The following is a 20439-nucleotide window of genomic DNA, read 5'->3' as shown; positions in this document are numbered from 1 at the left end:
ACCATTTGGGCCAAAGTACCAGATTTTAATCAAGTGCAATTCTGCAAAGTATTAAGTTTGTACCACTACTGCTAGCCTCTAGCTAGCATTTTAATCGTTCACGATCTAATATCGTCACATCGCCCACCCCTAAATGTAAGTCTTTATTCAGTGTAGCTTCTAGCAGTTCAGCTCGTTTCATTGTCGTTGTTGTTAAATGGGCTTTATGTCTGACCGATAGGATTCGACCGGTATGCAGTGTGTAGTGTGTGTACACGGAAGTGATTGTCAGATCTATTGCTGTTTTCATACCCACTGTATGGCAACTACTAGATAACTACTTACCCTTGCTGGAGCTAGGCGGAAGCAGCATTATATTCCAAGTTTCACCAGTAAACAACGCAACTTAATCACTGGACTCCTGTCGAGTCATTGCGAGTGCCTCCAGAGACTGTGAGTAGTTTTATTCCTCACTAATACATGGGACTGAGCATCCAGCTAGTAAGAAAGATAACTATTGTAGTCAACGTGGGATAAGGCTAGCCACTAGCAAAGAGGAAAGGCACAACAATAGTTTTTGTGATGCATGCAACAGTGATGACGTTAGAGTTGGAACATTGCCAAAACGTGGTGGACGGTTGAAAATTGTTTTCACATCGTCCCATCCCCATACAAGAAAACATACGAGAGTACAGATTATAGAAATACATACAAGAGTTAACATTTAGGTACTGTTCCCCATTGTGTGACAATATTTTTGCATTATTTTTTTATCTGATATCAATGTTTCATCTTAAACCTTCATAAGGGGCTCATTTATATGCTTTATAATGGACAAAAAGCATTTTATTCATTTTTGGAGAGATTTGGTATATGTTTCTGGACCCCTATCTATTTTAGACCACTGTACTGATGGAAAGCTTGTAATTCCCACTTGAAAATGATGCAACAGTGAGTTTCTTGAATCAAAACAGATTTATAGTAAAATACGTGAATATGTTGTGATTCACAGCAATGCATAGTTTAGACATTTTCGATAGATTTGGAGATGCTGGGGACACTGCTTAATTTTTGCTTCATAGATCATTAGTAGTTCTCATTATCCACCCTTGGATTTTATGAATTTATGGTCAAGAAGTTTTTAATCCAGCACATGTATAGTTTAACCTGCTGTATATATGCAATCTCTCAGTATTTCATTGCGAACTAAAAAAGAGCAAATTAATTTTTTGCATTTGCGGCACATTTGTATAATTTTAGATTTTTTGCCTAGACAACTGCATTTGTGGCACTTTATTTCTTCCAAAATTATGAATATAAACTAATCAGTTAGTATTGTAAATGGTACAAATGTCTTGCTTCATTTAAGCCATTTTTCAAGTCTCTGTGGTGTTCACATCTGGAGTTATCAGGAGTTATCAAGCTTTAAATAGGGTACCCCCTAAATGGGCAAGGATTGGCCAGATTTGGCATGTGCGCTAAGGGGTTAATAAGGTGATTATGCAACTGAGTAGAAGAGTGCCGTCACAGCTACATTGATTCAATGAACTATGAGTAGTGCTGTGTAATATGAATAGTTTAATTACAGGGGTAGCTGTAGCAACGGTTTTATGTTGGCAAAAAACTTTATTTGTGGGTGTCCTCTAAGGACGGAACATCAAGCAAGGCCTAATAAAGAATCATGGCTATTTCATGTCCTATTTTCATCTCCTGAACAGCTGAATGCTCTAATACATTAACATTTGGATCATTATAGCTTTATATGCTTAATAGCTTTATATGGATGTTGACTGTATGACCATATAGTTAAATGGAGAAGTATTGGGACAGTGATACGTTTTTACTTGTTTTGGCTTTGTACCCTAGGTCATTGGATTTGAAATAAAACAATAGAGCTTATAGACAGATTCAATTCTGTTTGTGTTGGAGCACATATTTTTTCTCCAACTGTCTATGGCAAGGAAAAAAGTCTCTAGATGCATAGCTGTATACAAGGCTTGTAGACTCATACCCGCTGGCAAAAAAAGACCTTTTGTGATCTCAGTGTTTCCCTTTCATTTTTAGATTCACAGTAGTAGAAGCCCTCATCTTCTTCAGACACATTCCTACAGACAGACAGAAAAGGAAGCAGTTCATACACATCCAACCAAGAATGTGTATTGTAAGTATAGCTGTGCATATACATCTGCGCAAATTTGCTTTTGTACCTCTTGGCTATCATACCTTCAAATCAGTTAAGAATGACTAAGAGTAGTTAGGATGCATTTAAAGATGTGATATATTTGTGAAAATTGAAGTCTTCCTCACTTAAAGAAAAGTAGCTGCCAACTGTTCTGCAGGCTCATATGAGAATCATTACTTTAAATATTAAGGATATCACAAAAATAAAAGCAAATTCAAAATGTACAAATGTATCCACTTACTACCACATATAATCGCTCCCTTTCATTTTTCCGTGTATACTAAGGAGAGAAAAAGCTAGATTTGACCCCAGTATGCCATATCAGGCCAAATTACCTGCCCAAATAAAAAAACACAACTATGTCTTTTTTTTAAATGTATTTTCATTTACATTTTCAATCTCATTTTTAAAATGAGATTCAGTCACTGTGGGATATTCTCCCTGATGTATTTCTGGGCTTCCTGTGTGGTGACTGTTACCATACTCTACACCATTAGTAGATGATGCGGGGACGAGTGTTATAGACATGCAAATCAAAAGACATAAACAAGGCAACATTATGTCTGGGAGATATTCATTTTATCGCTTAGGGGGAAAAATCCCATGTGGCCCACCGTAACACTCCATACAGCATCCCTATGACAAAAAAACTATCATAAGAATTATCCACCCACTTGAGAACAACACACATTCAAGCAAGTGCTTACCATACCGAAGCCTAAAATTCACATAGATGCTCTTTGACATCGCCCGGCCAGCTCCAGCAGGCGTCCCGGTTGGACGGACAGTCCGTTGTTTAGTTCACATTTCTAAGTTTGTTTTTCCACAAGTTAGCTACAATCCCTGTCCTTTTGTCAGTCTCCTCGTTATTCCGTTGTTTCTTTAGAATTAAAAACGCGTTCTTGTTTGCATGCCGGTCCGTCTGTGGTTCAAAATTTTAAATCGCTTTTCGTTTTCCCTTTTCTTTCTTCTGAGGCAGCCATTATAGACCACTTTATCTCCGCAGGAATATAATCCTGCTGCTCACTTCCGTAAGGCGCAGTCACACCGTCTTAAAGGTGTGAATCTTTCTGAAGCAATGGCAGTTTAAGCAATTGCGTTGATTGAAGTGTTGGTGTCATGAAGCATTTGACACCGGCCTTTCTAGTGACATCTCCAGGTCAATAAATATACCTGTCAGTACTCTTCACAATAGTGAAATAATGAAACACTTCAGTTTTTGAATATTAATGCCATTGCCATTTTTCTAAAAACCCTCTCCAACTGAGTCTATTCATAAAAAGAGTTGTAAAACTTAAACTTGTCAAAATGATGAGATAATGATAATCATTATTAAAGTGAGATTAAAATGTGTTGTCTGTTCCATGAGCATAATGCCATATCAACCAATGCCTCATCTATTTCCTCTTGCATGCCTGGTAAAGGAGAGTACGTTGTAATTTTAAAATGATTTTTACATATTTTCACAATTTATTAGGCAATATCAGAAGAGCCTCCTTTTTTACGACATCGGGATCGGTAGTTATGCCGCCGATGTGCCCCGATTTTTAATAAGTATAATAAACAAAAAAACATTGATTATTTATCTGTACTTGTCTGTTCGAACGTTGTAATTGCTATTTACTAGAATTATCCAGTAGAGGGAGCTCTAATACAAGTGTGAACTGCTTACTTCTCTAATAAGACGTTTGTCACTCGTGCCTCATCCAGTATTCTCCACTGCAAGACTTGTCCGCACAGATTCGATTGCCGCAATGAAGGTATGTATATTTAGTGAAAGTTTTTAATTAAATGCGTTTATACGACCACTATGTTTATCAATCCTCATTATCAAGCGAGCGAGCTAGCTAACATATTTGGTTCACTTTAGCAAGCTAGCTGGCTAGCAAGCCTTTATGAAGTGGCAGTGAGCACATAAGCAGCGTAGGATCTACATTTCCAGAGGGCATCGCTGTATTCTCAAATAAAAACCAGCCAAAATAAAATGGTGATTGAATGTATCACACATTTGTTTTTTTATCTGAGATAATGATATTAGCTACTGTATGATGCTGTGTAAATAGCCAACGCGTGATTGCAAGCGAGTGTGTCATCTAGTCACGCGTCATCGTAGCAAGCTAACCAGACAGTAAAAATGCAGATAAAATGATCCATGTTAGAAGTGTTTTAAGCCATGTTATCTAGCTTTGTCGTGATAACATGAGAGAAGGATTGCTGTTGGAGAAGTGAATCAACCAACAGTTAGCGCGGGTAACCTGCACGAAAGCGCATTGTAGTTTTTTTCACGTATTTCATCCAGTCAATTTAATTTCATCTAACGTTACACTTGATTCACTATTTAGCTCCGCTAGATAATGTCTTACTCTTTGAGATCATGTAATAGATATAAAATAAGAAAATATAATTAATCTAACTTACTGAGAATATATAATAAATAATGAGGCTGTGTCAATAGCTAATGCGTTATTGCGAGCGAGTGTGTCATCTAGTCACGCGTCAGCGCGCATTGTAGTTATTTTCACCGCCTAATTCTTATGGACAGGGAAGCTCGCTAGATATTCTTACTCTTTGAGATCATGTAGTAGGAATAAAATAAGAAAATATAATTAATGTACTAGAATAGATACTAAGAAATAATAATAACAAATTAATAACAACAACAACAATAATAATAATATTCATAAAAATACATGCTTGAAACTGGAAAACTGATTTTTTAAAATTATTTTTTATAGATGGCTGGAAAAGAAAGGAGTAAAAGCAAGGTGTGGAGTTATTTTGATTTCACACACTTAAAGATGGTGTTAATATATATATTTAATTTAATATCATCTTTTACTTTTTTTATCTAAAAGGTTCTTTGTGTGTTTATTTTTATTTGTTTGCTTATAAGTTAAATGTTCTTAAATATAGAAACTTTAATAAAATATAAGTTTTTCAAATTGATTTGAAAATGTTGCACTTTTTGACAAAATATCGGTCAAAACATCGGTAATCGGTGGGCTAGGACTCTCTAAAATCGGGATCAGCATCAGACCCAAAAATCTGGCATCGGTCGGGCTCTAATATAAAGCCTTTACAGAAGAGTGGAGGCTGTTATTATAACAGCAATGGGTGCACCAACTCCATATTAATGCCCACAATTTTGGATGGGCCTTGCACGTGGCCAAGAATGTTTCTCTTAATGTTTGTGGAAGGGCAAGCGGGGGCGGGGGAAAGATAAGACAGAGAGAAACATTCCTGGTCAAATCCCACGCTACTCAATTACAAATTACACTATGTGTACTATAAGTAGGTTTGTCAGTCAAATTATATTATATGTCTCTCAAGGAGGATAACCCAAAGACTGGATATCTGACATTATGAGGGGTCCAAGCAGTGAAGCTGCTGAAACCCTATTGTTATTGTTCTGTTTTTTAAATTACTTTTAGGGGTCCAAGGTGCTAGAACCCTAATTTCTTCTTCTTATTATTCATAAATTGTCTTCGCTTCACAATTTGTCTGATCATCATGAAACTTGGTATACATGTGCAATGATTGACTCTGAGGCAGCATGCTAATTTTGGTGTCCTTTTCCCAATAGATGGCACTGTAAAACAAAAATCAAAATGCTTCTAGCTCCTCAACTGCATGACCAACCAAGCTGAATATTTGCATGCTTTGTGTTTGTATCATTCTGCCATCAGATGTACAATGATAAAGTCATATCTGAAAAATTATGGCTGCCATCAGCCAATCCATTGTATGTGACAGGTTTAGCAATGGGTGATCTTCAAGAAACTTGTATGTTTGTTGGCCTCTAAGAGAATATCTGGTCAAATTATTTAGGACATAATTTCCACATTCTGCTTGGACCCTGTTAATTACCTATTGCAGTTATTATTATTATTATTGTTATTATTATTATTATTGTTATTGTTGTTGTTGTTGTTGTTATAGGCAAAGTGAGGACCATGAGAAATATGTTTAATTTTCTGAATCCAGTTTTAACAGCCGAAACCCTCATTTAATGCCCGGCACTCTGAATACCAAATGCAAGAGCATCAGCAATTAAAACTTATCACTTAGCACTTATCCAACATGTAAAATATATTTATTTGATTTAATTTGGTAATTGTTATCAAAGATATCAATTATCAATTAAATCACCAAATTCATTGATAGGCAGAGCAAACTATTGGATCAACCTTTATCAAAATGTACAACTCAGAACCAGATTGAAATTAAGATTTTTGTTAAACTACAACAAATATTTACGTCTAATCTAAAGACAAGGTTCAACTACCTTAAAAGAATAACAGAATTTGCAGACTTTCGCAGTCACACAAGAAAGGAATGAAAGAAAATAACCAATTCACAGCGTGTTTGTCCCAAAGTAATTTAAGGATGTGCCAAGACTGAAATTCAAAACTAAAAGGCAGCAGGGTATTCCAAAAGACCATAGATGAAACGTAGAATGCCAGATCTAGATGCAAGACTCAGACGCACTTACAACTAACTGTTAAAGACTTTTTGCCAAGTTGCTTAAACTGACTTAACTAAAAGAAAGCCACATATTTTATCTAGTGAAAGAGAGGAGGGAGAGGGAGATGGACACCCCCTGTGACACACACACACTGACACACAACACACACATGCAGACCCACACTCACACACAGATATACACATTCAATGGCTATCCCCCCTAATTCCTGCTCAGTGTCTTATCTCCAGGCTATGCTGGCTAAGCACTTTGAAGCTTCTTTTGGCTGAGAACGGCCAAATGGTGAACTACATGTCTGACATTATTATTATTACCTCTAGACAGATATATTTTGTCATTTTGTCAAAGAATGGACAAATGACAAGCCAGTAAATTTTTATGTACGCATGGTGTTTCACATATGTGACAGGTGCTGGTGTTTTGGTCCTCAAGTAGGGCAAGGTCATTTTTCAGTTTTTACAGATTATGAAAGTGCAGATTATAAACTTTCAAATGATGAAAATAGTTGAAGAAGATATGTGTGGTGTGGGGATGGCTGGTTTAAGCAGCCACACCTGCCTGGGTCAAGCTAATTAGACCTGGCAATTGGATAATTGGTTAATAATTAGATAATTGGCCAGGCTAATTGGACCCAGGAACAGGAGTGGCTGCACCTGTGCGTAGTGAGGTAATCACTGCGCACAGGTTAAATCTGCCATCCCCACCCACACAGGGGAGCCTTCTCTGTCATGACAGTGTGTTAACATCTGCTCCTCGGCTATAACATCTTGCCGACCCTTGCAAATAAACGAGGACTGTTTGAACATCATCTCCCTGTGTCTCTGTGCTGGAGGGCCCCAAGGAAAGCCACTTCGGTGGCCTGTGGCAGGCGTGTTTGCCACAGTGGCGCCCAACGTGGGGCTTCTCCGGCACAAGAAAGAGGCACAGGAGGGCCAGCCAGGAAGCACACTGGAGGAGGAACAGCTGCGGTGTTCCTGACAGGGCTTTGGGCGGATCCTCCAGGCCAAAAACGGGGAGCGGGAGATGACCATGGAGGGGAAGGAAGCGATCCTCAGCTGGGACGCTGGGGAGCTGGACCTGGCCGTGAAGGCAGGTCAGCTACGGGCGGTGCACGAGAGGTGGTCGCGCCGTGAGCTGGACTTGGCCGGGAAGGCGGGTCAGCTACGGGCGGCGCACAAGCAGTGGCCGCGCCGTATTGCTTCCTTTCTTGTCTGTTGGTTGTTTTAGTTCGTCGTTTTGGCCTGGTTGGGTTGCCCGGAGCCCGTGAAGGGGAAAGCCTGCACCAGCCTTCCAGCAGAGCCGACTGGCGGCCACCACACCTGCAAGGGTTCCTGGTCCCCAGCGCCACAAGGAAGCAACCCCACCAGCCCAGCCATCCCACCACAGCCCCTGGAACAGCCCAAGCCGGTGACATCCCCACCAACCAGCTGAGCAGCCCAGGAATCCCCGCGCTCCGAGAGGGAGGAGGGGGGAGGGCTGCTTCATCATCCGGGGGAGGGTCACGGCTGTGCACTGGACTGTTCTGGGGCCCTTAAAGTGTTATGGGCGCTTGGTTTTTTTTGTTTCGTTTTTTTTTTTTTTTTCTCGCTTGGTTGGAGTGCTGGGGGGGGAGTAGGCTTCGGCCAGGGATTCTCCCTGGCCTCAGTTTGGCGTTGGGGGTATGTGGTGTGGGGATGGCTGGTTTAAGCAGCCACACCTGCCTGGGTCAAGCTAATTAGACCTGGCCAATTGGATAATTGGTTAATAATTAGATAATTGGCCAGGCTAATTGGACCCAGGAACAGGAGTGGCTGCACCTGTGCGTAGTGAGGTAATCACTGCGCACAGGTTAAATCTGCCATCCCCACCCACACAGGGGAGCCTTCTCTGTCATGAAAGTGTGTTAACATCTGCTCCTCAGCTATAACATCTTGCCGACCCTTGCAAATAAACGAGGACTGTTTGAACATCATCTCCCTGTGTCTCTGTGCTGGAGGGCCCCAAGGAAAGCCACTTCGGTGGCCTGTGGCAGGCGTGTTTGCCACAATATGCTTATTTGAATGTTGGTACTCCTAAAATAAAGTAGCAGAGAAAATCCCCTTGAAAGATCTTGAACTTTTCACACTTCTCACAGGGAGATAATGGGTGGGAACAATAGCTAGTTAACTCCACCCCAACCACTCCCCCGCTAGAGTACCTGTAAATCCTTGTCCATTTAGGGATTACCCTATTTAAAGCTTTATAACTCCAGATGTGAACACCACAGAGACTAGAAAAATGTCTTAAATGAAGCAATACATTTGTACCATTTATAATACTAGCTTAGATTACTTTATATTCATAATTTTGTAAGACATAAAGTGCCACAAATGCAATGGTCAAGACAAAAAATCTAAAATGAATTTGCTCCTTTTTTAGTTCGCAATGAAATACTGGGAGATTGCGGGTTAAAGTATACATGTCCTGGATCAAAAACTTCTTGACCACAAGTTCATAAAATCTAAGGGTGGATATGTAGAACTACTAAAGATCTATGAAGCAAAAACTAAGCAGTGTACCCAGCATCTCCAAATCTACCCAAAATGTTTTATTATTAACACTGGTCTAAAATAGCTAAGGGTCCAGAAACAAATCCAAAATCTCTCCAAAAAGGAATATAATGCTTTTTGTCCATTGTAAAGCATATGAGCCCCTTATGAAGGTTTAAGATGAAACATAGATATAATTTAAACATTACATAATACCGCTAACCTATTTAAAGACACTCAATTTCTAAAATAACCGAAATATTTTGAGCAGTAATACTTACATAGCAATGATGAAATCTTATCTATGTTCAGTAGATGGAGACACAGACAGTAAATCAATGACAGTTCTATCCGCTTCTGTTTTGCTCCAGAAAACGATGTCAGATAGGTCTATCAGCAAACATATGGCTTAGCTATGCCCAGAAGTCCTCAATAATAATGGTATTTTCCAAGGAATTACGAAAAATCGTTGACAATGTTTCGTTAGGTGCAACGTCTTTTAATGCTACCATATATAGAGTGACTGCCATGGTAAGAAAATGTTTGGTTACGCTAACCTATAAAACGCTATTCCAAAAGCAAAATTAGACATGTTATACATCGTTAGAAAGCTTATACTCTCACCTACTGATTGAGCAGCCGCCATTGTAGCAACCTCACAGAGTAAACAAACATAGGCTACTACCACACGGCTTTATTTATGGGCGGTGGCTTGACTGAAACAAAGTGACAATAGCCAACAAAATCAAACATGCTAATTAAACTGCACCCCCATCACGCCTCCAAAACCCGGCTGTAAGAATCACTAAAACAAGCCGACTTTGCTGACAAATTATAAGTATTTAGTGACCCTAAAAATGTTGTATTCTATTGAGTGACTTCTTCAACACTTTCGTAATATGAAAAAAAGGAAAACAGTAAAAAAAAATTAAAAAACCTTTTTTGCCTCCTAGCGCGATTTCAAGATATGCGACTTGCGGACCTTTTCTCCAGCACCCGTCACATATTTGCTTTTAACTCTGCCTTCTGAAACTGGACACATGTACACAGATGTTCTCATAGCAGTAGCATGGCCAGTATGGGAGCTCCTGACATTGAAAAAAAAAATCTGTGTTAATTCCTAGAGGTCACACACATAGTGGTGCTATATTGCACCAGATTCACTAAACTATCATTAAAATCTGTTTTCAAGTTGTTGTAGTGATGCATTCCATCTGTTATAACACAAGGACGGCAGAACTTTGGACTTTGGAGAGTGCTGCTTTTGCCCATATTTGGTCATATATTTGAGACCGATCAGCTAAAATTCTGTGTGTTGCCAATCTTTATCGCACCTAACTTCATCTTCTCTGATTCTCTTTCCCTGGAGCTCCTGCCCCTACCTTGCACTGAGTTGAAAGACCGCACCAGCCTGTTTCCTTGCCCTTGTCTGCAGAATCACTCCAGCCCTGTCCCTCAATCCATGGTCATGGGCCGCTTCAGCCCTGTTCCTCCCCCTTGCCTTGACACAGCCTGAAGCTCCAGATATATCACCCAACCCCTTACTGAACTATACAATTTGGTCTTCTATTATTCCAGTTCTATTCTATTACCAATTGTATCCAGTTTAACCTGTATAATTTGCTGTAATAGATCCCTTATAGCATTTCTGCTACCTTCCATTTACCCGTTCTCTACAGCAGGCCGGTCAGTGGACGATGGGCTTCCCCTCTATAGCCAGGTTCTTCCCAAGATTTTTTTCCCACCTGGGAGTTTTTTCTTGGCACCGTTTCAGGGTTCTCCCCACTGGGATTTTTTTTAACCTCATGTGCTTGCTATTTGGGGGTCAGGCCTGGTGTTTGCTCTGTATGTTCTTTTTGATCTGTTTCTTGCCTTGCTACTCTGTAAAGCATCTTTGTGACAGTTCTCTGTAAAACATATGATACAAATAAAATTTAATTGAAAAAAATGGATAAAAAGATACAGTGTATATTTGAATATTAAACATACATTTATTTGAGTAAGGACTGGATAACTTGCATTCAGAATAAAAAAAGATTATATCACCACTGAATAAAAAGCACAGACACTATACTTGTTTATACTTCTACATGGATGTATATGGAACCTTACTGTAATACATAGATGGCAGGATAGCATAATTGTTAGGGTTCTGCAATTCCAACCTTGTTGGTTTAACTCCCAGGTGACACACTGCCATTGTACCATCAGCAAGGTACTTCCTTCAGTAAATATCCAGTTGTATAAATGATTGTATGTAAAAGTAATGTAAGCCATGCAAGTTGTTCTGGATAAGAATGTCTGATGAACACCAAAAATGTGAATTATAAATATTTATCGCCAATAACTTAAATTGGAAATTTTGTTAATCTTTAAGCCTTTTCAATATTAAAATTAAAAGATAAATAAAATAATATTTATATAATTATATTTATTTTTATTTATATACATTAAACATAATTTATGTTAAGTCTTTTTGCAATTTTCAATAGATTGCACTGTTTTCCAGATCAGACTCAAAAGCAGGATTGTACATGAGCACAAAAAAGGAATCGTTCAACAATGAGAAAAACTGCAGTGTAAAGCTTGTTGCTTGGTAACAAATGGAGCTACAAGAGGGGTTTTTTCTCTTAAAAAAGCCCTTTGTCACATTCAACAAAAGATGGAGAAATTATCATAATAGCAATTTTTTTTAAAAGATGTACATTACAACAAATGTAGTGCTAATCTAAATAGTCACTGATGAAAAGAAAAAAATACAGCAGTTGCAGAGCAGGAGCTATTCCATCTACTATAAAGGATTGGACAATACAATGATATTTTGTGTGTTTAGGCAAGATGTTTTGCAGCTTTTAGAGAATTAAGGTGTTTTGGGATACACTCACCATGTTCTGCCATTGCTGACCAACTGCACAGGCAAAATGACAGAATTATGACCCAGAAATGACACAGCATCTGAAAAAAGGATATACAGTGAGTATTTTCTATCTGCTGCTGGGATGCAGGATCCATCCATGACACAGTTTTCAGAAAAAAGTAATTACATAATTACATTTTCAACTTAAATAATACACCAATATGACACATTGCATTTATTTAGCAGATGCTTTTATCTAAAGCAACGTACAAAAGTGCATATCAAGGTCATTGGAGAAACACATGTTTAAGTACATTATATATATATATATAATGTAAACAATGCCCATTTTGTGAAATTTGGAATATTTCACTGCTATAAGTAAGAATTACATAAGTTTAAAAAATCCTCTTCTCATGAACTATTAATTTGATCAGCATGAAAATGGGTGTATATAATTTTTGTACAAGGCTCTAAAAGCAATCAGACATTTTTATGAACATTTTTTTTACTTTCAAAGAGCACGTTGTTCCCCAAATTTGTTTAGCACACACAATCTCAAGCTGGTCACACCAAACATTAGTGACATCACTGTTTACTCCGATGGCCTGCACAGTCCCCACATCTCAATCCGAGAGCACCTTTGGGATGAGGTGGAAAGATGAATGGATTTGTAATGAATAATGTGCCCTTAAAATAAAATAGCCTGTAGATTATATTGTTATAATCAATTCTTTGATGATTGCAGATGATTTTGTAACTAGCGTCACCCAACTTGCAAACTTTATTTTTTAATGCAGGCTAAATGTTGCGCAAACATCTGTGAACAGCCTAACAACGGTGTATGCTACTGTAGAAATTCACCTACAAAGGAGAGTAGGTGACTTGACTCTACTCACTGCATGACACTGCATGACACTCCTTATTAATACCTATGACTAGACATGACGAGACACTGATTGATCAAAATGTAAGCAATAGGAATATGCCTACTTGCAATAGGGATTTTTTAAATTTGCACTGTAGGCATTGCAAATACTGTTTACATCATTAAATACATGATACAAAATCGCTTGTGTAATACTGCGCTGGAGCGTAAGGTCGCCAGACTGGTCTTTCATTTGTTTTGCTCAATTCATTCATAGTTCGAAAAACTGAAATGAAGTAGATGAACTGATTGTGCTGAAAGTACTGAATGACTCAAATGATCAATCAAACTGAATGTACTGAAAGACTCAAATGACCGCAATTAACTGACTGTGCTGAATGTACATGTACATGCATAATGACAACCTAGGTAACAACTTGAACTTTTTAAACAGTGCTATGAGGGCATATTCCCCCACTTGGCAAAAGAAAATTGGCATATCGGCTATTTCTTGTAACAAAACCCAATGGATGTAGCCTAGCAGGCTATTATTTTGCTTGTCCTTAGAAATGGCATTGTCCTTAATTATATTATCTGAACAGATCACAGAAATTAAATTTGACTTACAATTGATATTAAGCAATTAAATGATGTTGGATGTAACTGCAAGTCTTTATGTCAAACAACAACAAATCAGAAGAAATAGAAATACATGAATATAAAATATGGATCAAATCAGAGTTGAAAATACAGTAAAAGTAGCCCATGGCAAGATCAACAAACAAGAAATTACAGTCAAGAAAATGAATAATAATATTAATAAAGAATAAGAAAAATTTAAATAAATAGGAAAATAAATACAATTTTAATAGAAAACCCCTCTGGGACAGTTGGCTACCCCAACAAATGTAGGCGACATAGCCTATATATTTAACATACTGAGTAATTTGCAAATGTGCATTTAAGAAGCCCAGCTGTCTAACTTTTTGTGCAACTGTGCACAGCCGGGACGTAATCAGTCCTCACTACCGATAGCCATTCATTCAAGTTTCATACTGTAGCGACCAGTTAGCACCACCCACATTCCCAGAGGCCTAGGCGGCACAGCAAGATTAAGACTGATATTGCAGAATAAATTATGTTAGGTATGCTTACCAGTAGCTTCTGTTTAGATAGTTATTGATCTAAGCGTGAATTCACACAATGCAAGAGTTGGCTGTGTGTGGGAAAGACATCATTACATTGTGCTGACTGCAGCTATTTACCTCACTGGTAAAATTGAGCACACATCTTTCTAAAGATGAAGCTTAGCTTAGTAGTAATTAAGCGGGAGAAAATAAATACTGTCTCTCCAAACTGTTTTGATACATTGTCGCAAGCACCTACAGCTTCAAGTGAATAATTTGAGAGCCAGAGAGGCTGGAATAAAAAGAAAATTGCCAAATATACTAAGTGACAGTTTTATTAATTATCAAGTATGAGAAAATAACTCAAACAACTTGAAAGTTTGATAAATTTTGGTGTACTGACTCATGGATTCATTCAAAAGAATCAAACTTTCCAACACCACATCTGACTAGAAGCCGTCACAAGTCTCATATCACCCCACTATTAGCTTCCTTGCACTGGATGCCTGTTTAGAATATTTTAAAATTGTTCTCAATACTTTTAAAGGACCTTATATTTCAGACTTACTTACACCATACATCCCTGCTGAGGCACTCTCAAAATAAGATTCTCAAGCAAAGGTCTGTTAGTTGTTCCCCACTCCAGACATGCTACAAAGGATGACATTTTCCGTCATAGCACCTTCACTCTGAAACAACCTCCAATTAACTGTTAGATCTGTGGAGTCTGTTTTGAATTTCAAAAAGCTTTTGAAAACTCTTAGTGCAAAGCCCCTAGTGGTTGGCACGCCAGTGTGCCTAGATTGCTCAATTCAGACATTCTGTGCTCCAGAAACCAAATTATGAGAGGGGGTTGAATCATTTTGTGACCGATGGCGGCTGCCAGTGGCTGGCTGGTGCTCCTGCCAGTCGGCTTCTCATGACAGTGAGTCTGGTGGGTGCCCTTGGAGTATTTTGTAGCAGGTGGAGCACTGGTGCCTACTCCGTGGCGGGTGATCGAGTGGCAGCTAGTCAATGGAGCTTTTACTGGCTGTTAGCAGAAAGGTAGGATTTTGTGGCGACTCTGGTCGCTGTCTGGTTTTCCTGCCAGATATTCCCAGGTGTCATCACAAGATCAGGACGCAAGTGGGCAGCTGACACATCAGTTGCACATGCAGAAAGCATGCTAAAGTTGAAGGACATCATCGGGAACCCATGCATGGGGAGATAAGGACTCTGAACCATCCACTTCCAGCAATGGGGGAAAGCACACCCAAGGCAGAGGAGAGACATGATCCAAGCCGAGGTCCCACACCTGGAGGAGGAAGGGTGAAGGTCCAAGGCCGTGGAACTTGGATCACAAAGAGCCTGGAAAAAGTGGGACCTGCCAAAGCAGAAGATCACGTGGCCTGAACTTTGGAGACTGCAGCCCTTTCGCATCTCTTTCCTGCTCCGATCAGCGTACGACATGCTTCCAACACAAGTGGGGAATGAGGGAGGACCCACTGTGCAAGTTATGTGGAGGGAGAGGCACATTGGCGCACATACTGGCAAGGTGCAAGACTGCACTTAACCAGGGGAGATACAGATGGCGTCATGACAAGGTCCTCAGAGCACTGGCTGACATCTTGGAGCAGGAGAGACGGAAAAAGCACCAGACCCACGTGAGGCCAGCCCCATCCATCCAGTTCATCAGGGAGGGGGAGAAGCCATCCTCCTCCAAGAAGAGCCTCCTGCAGGCGGCACAATCGTGGGAGATGAGGGTGAACCTGGGAAGAAAACTACACTTTCCCCAGGTCGTCCAAATATCCCTGAGGCCTGACATGGTCATATAGTCAGAGGAGGCGAAGAGAATTATCCTGATTTAACTGACGGTCCCATGGGAAGACGGATGCGAAGAGGCCTCGGAGAGGAAAGCCACCAAGTAACAGGACCTGGTCCAACAATGCAGGAACAAAGGGTGGCAGGCCTGGCTATTCCAGGTGAGGTTAGCTGCAGGGGTTTACCGGCACAGTCTGTGTGGAAGATGCTCACAGCTCTGGGAATAGCAGAAAGGGAGAGGAAGACAGCTGCTCGCAGGTTGGGGGAGGCAGTGGAAAGAGCCTCTTGCTGGCTCTGGAACAGGCGGGAGGAGTTGAGCTGGAAGCCAGGAGAAGATGGGCAGTGACTGGCCATCACTGCTGACCCACCAACTGGAGGACGTTGTGGTTCAGGGTTGAAACGTCCAAGAAAAGCTGGACGCCACCTGACGACATCTTCTCCTGGCCGAAAGCTACAGTCATAAGAAAGTGACTGAAGGTGTTAGCATCTAGATGTATCTAATAGTAAATGGCAGGTATGATCTCCTTGTTTTAACTTATATGTTCCACCGTCAATGTTTTTTCTAAGGATGGAATCAAAATATTTTCAGAAGAACTTGTTCAATTCCTATTTTAATTATTTAAGTTTAAACAGCATATTACAACAGATGCTTTGTAATTGTTACTATAAACAGGTCAAATAAAGTGGTTTTATTTATTTGTATGTGCATTTCTTACCATTAAAGAAAAGCAAGCAGTAAAGTTCATTTTTATTATAATAGACATTTTCCTTTAATTAAAGGAAACAATTACATTCAAAAGCGTTAAGTTCACAACTTCTTGTCTTGTGTATTAAGTGCCTGGTTGAGTAATTATTATTCTTTGTTCTCTCCAAAAAAAATACCAATTAAGAACAAAATAGCACAACACGGATGCTTTTCAGCGGTTTCTGTCACCAAGGCACTTTCTGCCACTGCTTTCAGGTTCTCTCTCTCTCATCGGTCAATCCCCGGTCTCAGACACCTACTGGGAAAAGAACGAACACTTCTACACCCTGGACTGATTGGTAATGTTATCCAGGTATGTGTGCCCACTTAGAGGTGGTACTCTGATTACCCCGATCCTCCCTCACAAACTGAGCCCTACCACAAATGTAAAGGAAGAAGACACTACACCGTAGTAGCACTTATCAGTAAGGTTCCACAAACTAATGCATTAGAGTGAGAGAGTACCGTTACATGAACCATAATTTAATTTGCTTTTCAGAAACATTTTTCCCTGGAAATCTATGGCGGGGAGGATATGCAGACAGTTCCAATGCACACCGCTTGGCAATACTAATGAAATATGAACCTGACCAGCACATGGTTTCAGTCTCATAAGTGCATTTTTAAAAATAAATACTCGCAGATTTATGTCGGGGATGCGCTACTAAAAATGTGATGTAAATCGAAAATAGCGTAGTACCTGCCACTGTTCAAAGAATTAGCTCCACCCACCTTCCCCAGAATCCTAAGTGGGCAACCAGATTCAGACAGTAATCACAGTTAATGTTTAATTGTGATAGTAATTCAATTGTTAAGTATGTTCATGTGTTGTTGTGGTAAGGTGTGCTATGCAATAACTTCTGTTTAAATTAATGTTTTTTATTTTATTTTACTTTTACTTTTTATTTTTACTTTTCTATTTGCAACAACAAAGATACAGGAATGATATACGGATAGGAAGGTAAGGGTGGACACAGGTTAACAACATGAAGAATATAGAAATAGAGATACATACTGTACATGTGCATGGAGAATATGTGTGGTGAATGATTGTTGTAGGGAAGCAGCTGCGTGGAGTGAGTTTGGGCATAGAAGTATTTGAATCATTGATGGTGTTTCTGTCAGGACCACTGTCATCAAAGTAGAACTTTATTGACAATAAAGGCAATACAGTTATGTTTGGCGGTATGGCTCTGTTCTGGAGCTCTCCCGCCAACCACGCAGCCCGCGTGGATAAGGCCGGGAGGCCAGCAGCCAAACCCCAAAACAACCATATGCCGACGTGCTATTAATAAGTGTCTCCGGCTGATGTGATGACTATGTGTACGACCACCTGGAGAAGCCCTTCGTCCAGCCGAGCCTTTCGGCTTGAGGCCGTCTATTTTTTACGTGGATCAGTGGTTATGTGTACCAACAGCATGTTGGACGTTCCCCTGAGGCCAATGCTTTAAGATGTATTATTAATTAATAAACCAGAGGAACATACTATGTGTGGTATGATATTAGGCTATGTGTACCGACAGCTTGTCGGTATTTCCCCTCGAGCGCCGAGATTTGAACTAACCGGGGGAAATATACTACCGACTACGTCAGTGTAAATGAATCCTCACTCGTTGCATAGGCCTACCGGAGGAGCCAGTAGTAGCAGCAGCAGATTGGCGATCGTGTTTTTGAGTTTCGCTTAATTCGCTGACATAAGGGCCACTCGGGGTGAGGGCGGGCATCAAAGCAATAAGGTTCGAAGAATTATTTCTCAATACGCCGCTATTTAAATATTATTTAATAGTTGGGCACAGTGGGCTGCTTTAAAGCGCAACATTGCATTACTAATATGCTTACCGAATGAGTATATTAGGAGAGGAATTGGAACCAGTCTTTTTTTATTTTTTATTTATTTATTTTTTTAATATATCCATCGTATTGCACTCTATTTAGACGAAAATGCAATGTACGATTAAAGAAACTATGACAAAGTTGCGAAAGCACATGCTACAAATCTGCCTGGAACCAGCCATAACCGGGAGCAGATGCAATGAACGACGCGCAACGCCATTCGCGTGAGCATGCAATTGTAGAGACGGCGAGGCCAATACCTAGGCTATGTGGAGCATGTCCGTAGCAGGAGGTATAATTTTTTCCTCAACATGTGTGCTCAGTCGTGTGGTCACATGCCTGATCACATGCACGGTGAAGAGGTCAGAGCAGTGACGTGGAGAAGGCTACATGAAATCCCTTCTTCGCTGTGATAAGCCTAAACGCCCGTTTAAGTGTCATGGAATACAACGATACACTTATGAATGCGGAACTTACGCATTCGCGTCTTGCAACAGCACAATATTGAGAGAACCAGTTGGACGAGACAACGTTAAGCCTAATTAGTGCTTTAAGGCAACCACACTATTATCGCACATATTATTAGTGTGGTTGCTTTAAGGAAACCACACTACTATTATCGCACATATTATTATTCTTTCCACCCATTTTTTGGACCGCTACTCCTCCCAGAGTTTTCGCACCACATACACGTGCCATATGTCAAAACGACCGGCTTCTTTGGGAATCGTGTGCTATTACTTTGTGGAAAGTTTCGTTGCACGGTTTTTGAGAAATATGACTTTTTATGCCCAATTTTTCCCATTGAAAATGAATGGGGGCGGTGACGTCATACAAATGTGAATTATGAAGTTACAGCATTGGTCGGCTTTGCACACGTGATGCGGTCAGCTCTGTGGTCTCAGCAGCCAGGATAGGACATAGCTGATTGCGGAAGTGAAAGCGATTAAACCGTATTCTAAATGAAAAATTACAAATGAAAACGCTGTCAGCTAGGTATATCAACAAACATATGGCTTAGGCATACCCAGAAGTACTCAATAATAATAGTATTTCACGAGATATTACGCAAATTCGCAAATTACGCAGACCCTCTGAAGTGGCCAGCTAGCTTTATGATTCGCCGTCACTCGTCACAGCATACCGTGAGTAAATCGCTGATCTCAAGTATTGATGAAGGGTTAATTTAGCTCTGAATACGTGTGTTGCAAATGAACTCGTTGCCGTGATGTTATATCATGTATACCATACTATGTCTCTGCTCATGCTACAGAAACTGTTCGCTCCGTTCAGCACAAAGTCGACTTTGCGTTGGCGGCAACCACACTTCACAATTTCTGCAGGAATTGTCTAGTTTGTCTCATTACAATGGACATTAGCAATCCCTAAACATTCAGCATCGTGATCTGACAGCTAAATTAGATAGCCAACCAAATTGTATCCTCGCAGATTTAACACCAATATGAATTTAATGTTTTAATTTTTCTGTCGCGATGATTGGGTCCCGATAGGGAACCGGCTTTTTAAGCGCAAATCGTGAATCAGTGGAGAAAACTCTGTTTCTGAAGTTGAAAGCCGAAGCTGGTTTGCATTTTTACAACATTAGCTGTAGCCTACTTGCCGGTAACAGTCTAACACCCCTTGTATTGTAGCGATTCAGCGAAGGGTAGAATGCAGCTTTGAACAATTTAGACGACTCTGCATCTCTGCTCTTTGCAACACGCCCTGCCGCCCATGTTCAATCTGCCAAACCTATAACAACCTATAACAACCTATAACCTATAACCCTAACTGCCATCTCGCAGCCCAATCCTTCCGGAATAACTGTTTACACCAGGAAGTAGGCATGGGGGCTATCTAGTAGCTGCGTGGTAGCGACTGCCCTTAATCCATTAGCCGTTCACAATGAACAAAGATCCTTTATCGATACGCCTACTTTTCCATCTCAGCCAAGCGTGAGAACTTTGGCGTTTTCCCAATTCAGACATTTCCGCTTAGATTTACGTGCACGAATCCCAAATTCGCGTAAACGATTGATTGGAAGACCCCGCTCTGATC

At 40.1% G+C, this 20439-nt stretch overlaps 1 protein-coding gene across 9 annotated transcripts in view; it reads right to left on the bottom strand.

The window, feature by feature from the left end:
- LOC118206456 (brother of CDO) overlaps nucleotides 1-20439 on the bottom strand; it is a 374202-nt gene that overhangs the window by 185230 nt on the left and 168533 nt on the right. For 8 of the 9 annotated variants that reach the window (XM_035379207.1, XM_035379206.1, XM_035379211.1 and 5 more), the window contains one exon: nucleotides 12037-12106. In XM_035379207.1, coding sequence (XP_035235098.1) covers nucleotides 12037-12106 — 70 coding nt within the window. Of the gene's footprint in view, nucleotides 1-1990; nucleotides 2085-12036; nucleotides 12107-20439 lie in introns of all 9 variants that reach the window. The other variant, XM_035379212.1, reaches the window with a different exon arrangement.

The sequence above is a fragment of the Anguilla anguilla genome, chromosome 10, assembly GCF_013347855.1.
Source record: "Anguilla anguilla isolate fAngAng1 chromosome 10, fAngAng1.pri, whole genome shotgun sequence".
In the NCBI taxonomy this organism is placed as follows: Eukaryota; Metazoa; Chordata; class Actinopteri; order Anguilliformes; family Anguillidae; genus Anguilla; species Anguilla anguilla.
The sequence above is the reverse complement of the archived record's forward strand: the minus strand, read 5'-3'. Positions and strand labels throughout refer to the sequence as shown.